Source organism: Clinocottus analis, unplaced genomic scaffold (genome assembly GCF_023055335.1).
Source record: "Clinocottus analis isolate CAN_PGR_092001 unplaced genomic scaffold, fCliAna1.0.p SCAF_3, whole genome shotgun sequence".
In the NCBI taxonomy this organism is placed as follows: domain Eukaryota; kingdom Metazoa; phylum Chordata; class Actinopteri; order Perciformes; family Cottidae; genus Clinocottus; species Clinocottus analis.
This window is the reverse complement of record NW_027176042.1, coordinates 22,012,791-22,023,957: the sequence shown is the minus strand read 5'-3', so window position 1 is coordinate 22,023,957 and position 11,167 is coordinate 22,012,791. Positions and strand designations below refer to the sequence as shown.

Genomic DNA, 11,167 nt, shown 5'->3' with positions numbered 1-11,167 from the left:
TCTTTGAAAAATAAGGACATTTCTAAGTGACCCCAAACTTTTGAACGGTAGTGTGTGTACTTTTCTAAAGTTCACAAGGACTTATTCCAAAAGGGTTCGGTACACAGTTGGTACACATTGAGTTCATTCTAAATAATTGGTGCCATAACTTTCTTTTACCAAAGTATACTGTATTTTACACAATGCCCTGCAGGTCTTTTCTGCGTGGTTTTGATATCATTAACGAACCGTCGCTTCCATTCAGACCATCAGGGAATGATTACAGCGAGCAGAACCTTTTTGAACATTGCAGACGTATTAACAATGTGTCACAGAGCCTGAGAAATTAAAGTGAATGTGGTCGACTCAACCCAGTCGGCAGAAACCAAATCTCAGCGTGTCGACATTGGGAACCATAAATTATCGCTGCGTTTCATAACAGCCTTGAGTCAGAAACATCCAGGAGGTCGGATGATGAGTCATTACTGGCGCTTTTGTGTGTTTTAGCAGCGATGGCCCTTCAGAACAATGGCACTTTGTTTATCGTGATGAAGTGGCAATTTGGTCCAATGTGACATTTTTTAGGGACTATCGAGTGTTTGTTGGACCCCCAACCTCGCTCATCCTTCGTGGATTCTCTCGATTGTTAGACTTCTTATTATAATTAAGAAACATTTTGGTGACTGGGCTGAGTTTACCAACCTGTAAAGGTTAATTTAGCCTTTTTTTTTTAAAGCGTATTCTCGAGCACGGGTGCTTTGGTAAAACAAATGCAAAAGAATGAACGGCATAACAAAATACCAACTGTACACCAGTTTGTTGAAATAGTTCAACATTTACTACTCAGTCTGGAAGAACTATATATATAACTACACAAAAATAAAAATCCCATTTCATCATTTTCTGGCAACCGTTGCTTTGAGTTTGGAGTCTGGCTTCAAGTGTTCAAGTCTTCCTTTAACTTGCCTGTTGTTGCCTTTAGTTTCTAACGTCTTTTCTTAAAAAGATATATGTAAGTGAATAAAAACATATCAAAGGTAGTCTAGGAAGACTTTTTGAAGTATCAAGATATATTGGTATTGATTGGATAATATCACAACTACTACTACTACTACTTCTAGGGAGATTTTAACAGATATAGCTTTAAGAGAGATTCATTTAAGTTTGTTTTCTTAAAAAGAAAACAGTTTTCTGTAAATACCTTATTACTTTGGTTTTTGGGTTTTTTGACTGAAATGGGTTGATTATAAAATCAAAAAGAAAAAAATCTGACCGCGGCTCACTTCTTTACATGCAAATTGATGCACCGTTTTGTTTGAGGGTTTTTTTACAGAGAGGTCTCGAGGTCCTCTCCCGCCAGACAGCAAACATCAGCTGGTGTAAATATGAAAAGGTTTTGTATTTTTATTTCTCTCTTATTTAAGATGAAAGTCATCATCCTTTTGCACATGTTTTAACCATTATTATGACAATGCTTATATTGGATAGGCATGTTTACGTTTCAGGTTATTCTGTAAAACCAGTTTTATTTCTAATGACACAAAGTTTGATTATTTAAAATGTTGACATGACAATTTTTTTCTATGTTTGGTTTTACTGTCCCACGCAATTTATATACCGATAACACCAAGTTCTGTTAACAACGAAATGTCAATAAAAGTGAAAACTTCATTGTCTAACTTTGTTGTTTGTTATCCTGTTTTTAATGGATTTCACTCTTGAATCTTCATGCCTTCCTCCAGTTAGGCCTCTTTCTACCAGGTGAGCGGCTTAAAGAGAGGTTGGCACAATACAAGGGTCTCCTCTGCTCCTGCATTTCTCTTGCAGCGGTCGAAGGTGAAGGTCACGCCCACGATGGATATCGTTGCCCTAAAACTGCTCTCGAGTCTCAGGGAGACGCTCGAGCTACCTTTGTGGGAAGCGGTTGTGCTTCTTCCGAGATGACTGGCCTCAAACCGGTCCGGCCTTCTTCCTCCTTGATCTCTTGCCATAGGCTGCGAGGGCTTGGTCCTAAATGGTATCGCAGAGGCGGTTCCACTTGTCCACGGTGCTTTTGCTAGTGGGAGGCAGAGAGCCTGGGTAAGGGAAAGTCACTCAAATGTCAGTGGTTTAAAATGGGTTTGATATGAGGCAGGCGGGAGAAGGCCGGTGAGGGAAGGTGAGGAAAAGACTGGGTGACAGGTGGGTTGGTGGGTCGGCTGCTGATGCCGTGTAACATTTCATGAAAGGAGGAATAAAGTCTCGAACAGCAATAATGTAATATTAATGTTTATTATATTTAAGACGGGACAATGGACATGAATTAACATGAGCCATTAAATTGCCAGACTTTGTCATGCAGGTTACTTTTCTCCTGCAGTCGCCGGCAAGTCGATGGGATTCACTGTTCTGGCTTAAGCTCACCTCCCAGAACATAAAACACACTCACACACTGGTGCTATCAACAGAGATAACAACTGAACTTTACACTTTGTACTTCATATTTATAAGACACAGTATTTATTGGCATGGCAAATGATACACTACTTATTCAGCGGTTCTGTTCTGTAAAAGTGAGTCTTTATCTCATCTCCATTCCTTACTTTCACCTTTACGTGCTTCAGCTGCTCAGTTTACTTCATTCATTGACAGATCAGAAGGGAACTGACATGCAAGAATGAGCTGAAGAGCTTAAGAATGAAGTCGGAACACAACGTTTGGCTTTTTGTAGAATGCATTTAATTGCTTTCTTTCACAGAGTAAAATGAGACGATTGAAACCATTCTGGTCTGTACGGTACGTATGAAGCCACTTAGCTTTGCTTAGCTTAGCATAAATACTTTAAATAGGGGGAAACAGCTAGCCTGCCTCCAATCAGCACCTCTAAAGTCCAATGATTAGCATGTTGTATGTTGTTTGTCACACCTGGAACAGGTATGTCAGTGAACGCAGCATCAGGCCCAGCAGAGGCATGAAGCAGCCCCAGCTCAGTACCAGTTGGTGCACGTGATCATGAAACACATGTTGTCCACCTTCCTGTTGCCCATCTGGCACTGGGGCAGCTCTCCCGGGGTTTCTGTGGGAGGGAAATGCACCGTTATCTCTTTCCACAATTGTTTTTTACTTCTAGGATCGTAAAGAGTTGATCCTCATGAAGCCACGTTGGAGGAAATAAGACAAGGTGAGTGATGGTTTGTCTCGGAAAAGACCCTCCGAAGTATTGATGCGGTCTCGTTGTCACGAATGAAATATAGCAGTAAAGCTGCTCAGAAAAAACTATGTTTCCACACAAGAATAAAACAATGTACAGCTGTCAGACAAATGCAGTGTAGTAAAAGATACAGCATTACAACAACAGTATAAAGTAGTAAAAACAGTTGTTCAATGCTTGAGTTACTTCCCTGTATGAGTGTTTACCTGCTGCAGGATCAGCTGATCCTGAGTCAATCTGGGCCGGTTGTGGATGTTCCTCTGCCTCCTCATGGCTCTGCTCTCCTCCCATCATCAGTCACCCAGCAGGGCACAGCTGAGCAACAACACACATTGACTGGTTTTAATGGTTTATTAATGGTCTCACCAACACATGGGACGCATTACTGAACGGGTCTGAAGTTAAGGCTAAAACAAAGATACAAAAAACAACTACAAAGAGACACTAAATGATCAAAAAGGGAAACAGAATTACTACTAAGAGATGCAAAATGACTACAAAGGGATGCAAAATGATCAAAAAGAGAAGCAAAATGACTACTAAGAGATGCAATATGACTTTGAATGACTTTGAATCTGTTGCTCTTGTTCTTACAGTCGGAGTGTCTGTACAGATCAGTGATTAACTTACATTTAGTGTAACTCTACTAACAAAAGGAAAACTGAAAGCGAAAGTTCAACATTCTGGAAGATGCGGAAAGAAGAAGAAGACCTGCTGTCTCACTAAAGTACAGCAAAAGTTTCGTCCTGAAACCAGTCCAAGTTCTAAACCTGAAACACTAGAAGACAAAAGGAGTCAAAGGGAAATCATCCAGATGTGAAAGAGGACCAAGTGGAAGACACTAGTGAGACACGGAGGAGAAAGAGAAGTAGAGATCAAAGGTTATCAGCTCGGACGCCTCTAATGCTTCTTGAATGATCCAATCAAACGCCTCTGAGGAGCTGATGGGATCCTCTTACTCTGGTTAAAAGCTTTAAAGCGAGCCGCTTCCCGGTGGCCGCAATGCATGCTGGGAAATTACACCAGACGAGGAAGGTTAGCGCGTCGCAAATGATACAAATTACAAATAATCTCATCACCAGATACTTTACAGAAAATGGTAAATCCCTTTAAGAGGACGGGCAACACTCCTACAGGTCATCTGATTTAGCCTTCAATGGAGGGAAATAGCACCAAAACGACCTTTTAATTAAATAAATGTATTCCATATCTCATAACAATATGCTTATTTGTTTTTCTGCAAACGCTGTATTGGATGATGTGTGTGTGTTAGCTTTGTCTTTCCCCTGTGTGTTCATGTGTTACGGCAGAGCTCCGCCTGCACACTATAAATAAATACATCAATAAATATACATATATATTTACAGACAAGGAGGAGCTGGTGAATTAAATGCATCCCACCTAACGACCCGTCCGGTGAGTTTCCGGTGTTTGTTTCCAGGCAGAGAATCACCACGACGTGTCGGCTGCAAAGATCGTCTAGGCGGGAGAGGGAGGGCTCACTCCGCGTGTTGTGTCAGTGCGAGCCACAGTAATGGAGGAGGAGCAGGTTTTCATGTGAAAACCTCTGGTTGTATAAAAATCTATAAGTCACAAGAGATGTAAAGATCACTAATTGTTATTATTTTTAAAGTTACGAAACGTAGGTATGATAATAATTCAGCTTTTTTTATTATCTGAAGTCATGAATCTTTCATGTAACGTATTGTTTAAGGTGTTTCTGTCGCGTGTGGATAAGAGAGACATGAGGTCCCTGTGACCTTCAGCTTTGACCTTATACCTCTAATATTGTACCAGTTTATCCGTGAGTGCAAGTGGACTTTTCTGCCAGCATTAGAAGATATTCCCTGCAGTTTCTCCTGGAAAACAAAACGTCTGAGGCATAAAAACACCTCCAATAATTCCGGTCTGAGTAAATATGAGACTTTTACCAGGTAATGACTTCTAACCCGTTAAGAATGATGACTAGCTGAGCCAAATAAAATGTAATCAACATGATAAACCTGCTATGAAGTGTGTTAACTGTTTAAACTGTTTAGCCTGTACAACACGCCCCCTCCATCCAATTGTTTCTTGCTTTTTTAATTTTTCTTTTCTTTTTCTTTTGGACAATCTTTTTTAATAGTGTGTGTATGTATATATTATTTTGTGTGATGTGTCAAGCTACTTGGACCTTGAATTTCCCTTTGGGGATCAATAAAGTAATTATCTATCTTATGTATCTATCTAAACTTTCGACATATTTAGAAGAAGAAGAAAAGACAGACGTGTAATGCGAGCAGACAAACATCGGGACAGAGTGAGACCTCTTCTCCTCCGATGCTCGGCCGATCTTTGTCTGGTCCGTTCCGGTTCGTCCCAACCCGACCTGCTCCGATGACGTCACACAGGTGGCGACAAACGAGACGTCACGCTGGAGCGGAGCCGTGATTGGCCAGCGGCGCTGCTCTTGGTTGCTATGCAGGTTTTCACCGGAGGCTTCTCTTCTTTTTAATTCCCCTTTTAATCATTATTTTATATATATATATATATATATATATATATATATATATATATATATATATATATATATATATATATATATATATATATATATATATATGTATATATGTATATATATATATATATATATATATATATATATATATATATATATATATATGTATATATATATATATATAATTATTTATTTATTTATTTTCATGGCGCATGCACGTGCACGCAGACACGCGCGTGCACACGCACGCCCCCACGCTGATCATCTTGGGCTGAAAACATCACGTGAGAAGCAGAAAAATAAAGATATGAAACATTACAGTTTAAACAGATAACTTCTGTGTAATAATCAATAACTGTAAAATTTGAAACTAACAGGCTGTAAATTGTAGTCTCACACATCCCTGCACAGCTTTCTTTTTTTAAACAGATTTGCATGTTTTGTATATTTTTTTTATTTCATTTTTTGTCCACACTTATTTTTTTTATTTAATTATTGACCATTGCAGAGCTTCTTCTATGTATTTATATTTTTGTATTAACTGGTTTATTGTTATAAACAAATATCTGTTCATACACACATTGAACAAAACATTATAGAAGTTGTGTTCCGTTTTACTGCTTTTAAATGTATTATAAATTTAATAAAATATTTTGAATTCAGTAAAATATTTTAAATGTATTATGAATTCAATAAAATATTTTAAATGTATTATGAATTCAATAAAATATTTTAAATGTATTATGAATTCAATAAAATATTTTAAATGTATTGTTAATTCAATAAAAATATTTTGATTTCAAGTGTGACGTTTTTGCTTTGGTAACAAAAACATCAAAATATACAAACATTGCAGGCATATAATCAACATTTTTTTTATTAAAAAAATAAAAATACAAACATTTAATTGTAATAAATACATTGTAATGAAATAAAGATGTTTATGTATTTGTATACATGTATTGTTTTCCCTTCACACAGTTACTTGTCATTTACGTAAAAGCTTTAAACTTACGTCCTCCGTCATCACGCTGACGCCGGAAGCGGAAGTTAACACGTGCTGTTGAAGGAAGAGACTCTACGCGCACGCTGAGAGCTCCTCGGACTGAAAGCAGGTACTCTGAACGCCTTATAGCCTAACATAGCGCAGTACTAGTACGACGTGTTTACTAATACAACACGTGTGTACTAATACAACGCGTGTGTGTGTTTTCTCACATTAGCGCCAGAAGAAGACCTTCCTCCTCCTCTTCGTCACGATGGCCGTCCGAGCGGCGTTTGAGAAAAACAACGAGATCGGCTGCTTCGCCAAACTCACCAACACCTACTGCCTGGTGGCGGTGGGCGGCTCCGAGAACTTCTACAGGTTTATTAATGCTTTATTATATTTATTAATACTTTAATGTGTTTATTCATGTTTTATTACCTTCATTAATAACTTATTACATCACTTTATTGTGTTCATTAACATCAACACCTACTGCCTGGGGCAGTGGGCGGCTCCGCGAACTTGTACAGGTTTATTAATGCTTTAATGTGTTTATTAATGCTTTATTACCTTTTATTAATATCTTAATACATGACTTTAACGTGTTCATGAACACCAACAGGCTCCAAGAACTTCTAAAGGTTTATTAATGCTTTAATGTGTGTATTAATACTTGTATTAATGCTTCAATACATTCATTAATACTTAAGTGATGCAGCGGTGACGTCACACAGAAGCTAATACTTTAGCACGAGACAACTTATTGTGTTTAAATGTTTGACAAAGAATTACAGCCAGACTTTAAACTTCAGATTGTTTCTTCTTTTTAAAAAAAAACTATATTAAACTCCAAAATAACAAATATTGGGCAGAAACTTCCCGTAAAGCTCTTTATGCATCTCATCTTTAATATCAGCAGGTTTTGTAGCAGGAAACAAGCGAATGGAGCATCAGTTAAAGCAACAGTGAGCTGAACTTTTCACTGGAAAATATATTTAAGGATTCCTTCATCATCATGAAACATTTAACTATCTCAGAGATCCCCGTTTCCTACGATGCGCCCGACTGTGAACCACCGCAGTGGAGTCATCACAATATGTGACATTAGTGTGTGTGTGTTTGTTTGTGTGTGTGTGTGTGTGCGCGCGCGCGCAGTGTGTTCGAGGGCGAGCTGTCAGAAACCATCCCAGTGGTTCACGCTTCCATCGCTGGATGTCGCATCATCGGGAGGATGTGTGTTGGTGAGAAATGATGAGGAACACACACACACACTCGTTGGCAACAGAAAGCTGCAGTAAAGCGTCAGCGCTCCTTGTGCTGAGTGTCTTTGAACGCCTAACCCCCCCCCGCCCCCCACCCACCAGGTAACCGCCACGGCCTCTTGGTGCCGAGCAACACGACGGACCAGGAGCTGCAGCACCTGAAGAACTGTCTGCCCGACGCCGTGAGGATCCAGAGGGTGGAGGAGCGTCTGTCTGCGCTCGGCAACGTGGTCTCCTGCAACGACTACGTGGCGCTCGTGCACCCGGACCTGGACCGGGTGAGGACCACACAGAACCACAGAGAACCGCTGAAACAAAACCATCCATGTCTGGGTTCTTTTACTGTCATGGAAAACCTGGAAAAATCATGGAAAAGTCATGGAAATCCACTTGTTAGAATGTGTATGAACCCTGCATGGATTTCCATGACTTTTCACAATTTAAAAGTCATAAAAATATGGTGAAAAGTCATGTGAAAAGTGGTTAAAAGTTATGGAAAAGTGGTTTGAAGTCATTGGAAAGTGTTTTGCAGTCATTTGAAAGTGGTTTAAGTTATGTAAACGTCATGGAAATTTGGTTTAAAGTCCTGGAAGTCCACTGGTCCCTGTGTCTAACGAGCGTTCCCTCCTCAGGAGACGGAGGAGATCCTGGCCGACACCCTGAAGGTGGAGGTGTTCCGGCAGACTGTGGCGGAGCAGGTGCTGGTCGGGTCCTACAGCGCCTTCAGCAACCAGGGCGGCCTGGTCCACCCCAAGACCTCCATCGAGGACCAGGATGAGCTGTCCTCGCTGCTGCAGGTCCCCCTGGTGGTGAGCGGCCGCAACGGCATCATGTAGGACCTAAACGTATGAGCTGGGAGTCACAGGGCTCAGCAGCGGGGGGACGGAGGAAGAAGAGGAGGAGGAGGAGGAGCCTAGAAGCTGAACCCTCAAGTCCTCCTCCCGTCAGACCTCCAGAGACACACCCAAATTATCACAAAGAAGCGCAAAGAACCAACATGGCCGCCGTTAGAACGCTCAGCTGTTTAGACAACTGAGAGATGTCATAGTCTACCTGTCTGTCCCCCTACCTGTCTACCTGCAGGTGGACTGACAGGTAGGTAGACAGATGGGTGGGTAGACAGGTAGGAATCGCAATAAGAGAAGGAAAAACAGTAAATAACACCATAAGATTAACATTTAAGTATTACTATAATATAATACTGTAATATTATAGTATAATAATAATACAGTAACACTATAGTACTCGTCTGTGAGAGGTTCACAATAAAGCTCATTTCCTGTCAGGCGGGCACGGTGAACCGGGGCAGTGACGTCATCGCCGGCGGCATGGTGGTGAACGACTGGTGTGCGTTCTGCGGGCTGGACACCACCAGCACCGAGCTGTCCGTCATCGAGAGCGTGTTCCGCCTCAGCGACGCCGCGCAGCCCTCCGCCATCGCCACCAGCATGAGGGACTCGCTCATCGACAGGTGGGCGCCACTTTCTGCTCCTGACTGGCACTTCCTGCTCCTGACTGGCACTTCCTGTTACTTCCTCTTGCACTTGTGCAGAAATGATTGTAACACTCAACAGCTGTGGGACCGACTCATTAACACTTGTCTCTCTCACACACAATCTGTTCACTTTATAACTGCTCGCTCTTTGCAGCTGAGTTTAACTTTTTGTAGTGAATTTTATATACAATATATATTATAATGTATATTATTATACTGTATATGTATGTATATATGTATGCGCATGGATGCTGCTTTAGGGCGGGGCTATAGGGTGTCCACATATGGTCACTTCCTTGATAAATAAAAAAACAAGATGGCCGCTTCCTATGAACACTGTTTTAACCTGGAACTAGCAGCACGTTGTGTGTTCTGACCCGTCTCTCCTCTCGTTCCCCTCAGCATGGCCTAAGACCCAGAGCAGTCCTGACGGTCCGGACCTCCTTTCTCTGCAGACGCCATCTTGTACCTTTTTCTTTTGTTTAGTTTATTTGTGCCGTTTGGTTTCGTCTCTCCACAACGTCTCCATCGGAGAAGAGATCAATCCCATGTTTCTGTGTGTGAGGCCCTTTAGTGTGAAACAAAGGTCTGAACCAATGAGCAGCGGATGTTTAAAAATCACATTTTGTTTTTCCCCGTGAGGCGAAACTCTCGTTCCGGGCGGGTCGTCTATGAAGCGACGTCATGAACTCTAAACGCCATGTTTTTCTTGTAAAATAAAGTTAAACTTCTTTTTATCCTGTTGCGTTCTTTTGAGCATCAGGGTGAGTCTCACTGTACTGGCTTCAGGTACTCATATCCATCTGTTGTACTTTTGATATTAAAACACTTATAAATATAAAATATAAATAACCAGTTTTCTCCTTTGAACTTTTATTTTGAAGCAGCTTCGACTACTTGATGTAGAAGAAGAGTCTTCTAAAAACAAAACTCTGGTTTTCTGATGTAGAATAAAATGTTACAGACGATTAAGATATTTTATGCATCTGCACGTTTCTCAGCATATTATATACTGTATTATATTATATCACATGATCTGACGACTCAAACTATGAAACTAGAACATCCTGATAATAAAACTTGTTCAGTTCCCTGTTTGTTTTAATGAGTGAACCTTTTAGACGTCAGATGATAAACCTCAGGACACTTTGCTGAATAAATACTAGTAAAACTCAAGGGTTAAATTATACAATATTTAACATTACAAATAAACTAAGTGAAAACAGATTATTGCTTCAAAGTTTCTTTTCAGGACCTAATTTACTGTAAAGTAATACATTAATATATAATACATGTTACTTGCAGTGCATTTAGAAGATGTGTCATGGTTTTGGCGCCACCTGCTGGTGAACAATGGACTAATAAAACTACATGAACACAGAATGAGACAAACACATTTTAAAGGCAACTTTTTATTATTTCTTGGCCAGCGCTCAGAGTGCGGCTGCGTCAGAGCGACACCGTCACTTTAATTATTCATCTTTTTCAAACATATACTTATTCAGTTTTTTGGTTTGGGAAACATCTAAAAAGACTTTTCTTCTTTTCTAAATGAAACAATACAATTATATCTATTGCATTAAATCAATATACATACATATACATACATATATATCCATATATATACATACATATATACACATATGTATATATATACACACATACATATACATACATTTATATATATATATATAGATATATACACATATGTATATATACACATCACATATATATATACATATATATACATATATAT

At 39.9% G+C, this 11,167-nt stretch overlaps 1 protein-coding gene and 1 long non-coding RNA gene across 2 annotated transcripts; one reads left to right on the top strand and one right to left on the bottom strand.

The window, feature by feature from the left end:
- Nucleotides 1–2,648: 2,648 nt before the first annotated feature.
- LOC137796205 (uncharacterized) lies at nt 2,649–4,647 on the bottom strand. The gene is made up of 3 exons (XR_011078571.1): nt 4,571–4,647; nt 3,376–3,484; nt 2,649–3,034 (listed from the first exon to the last, which is right to left on the bottom strand). It is a non-coding gene; the product is annotated as an uncharacterized lncRNA (long non-coding RNA).
- A 2,054-nt stretch (nt 4,648–6,701) lies between these two features.
- eif6 (eukaryotic translation initiation factor 6) lies at nt 6,702–10,148 on the top strand. The gene is made up of 7 exons (XM_068593976.1): nt 6,702–6,781; nt 6,890–7,032; nt 7,810–7,895; nt 8,019–8,194; nt 8,549–8,725; nt 9,203–9,387; nt 9,814–10,148. The coding sequence occupies exons 2-7, from the start codon at nt 6,926–6,928 to the stop codon at nt 9,821–9,823; spliced, it is 741 nt and encodes a 246-aa protein (XP_068450077.1). The 5' UTR covers nt 6,702–6,781; nt 6,890–6,925; the 3' UTR covers nt 9,824–10,148.
- Nucleotides 10,149–11,167: the final 1,019 nt, after the last annotated feature.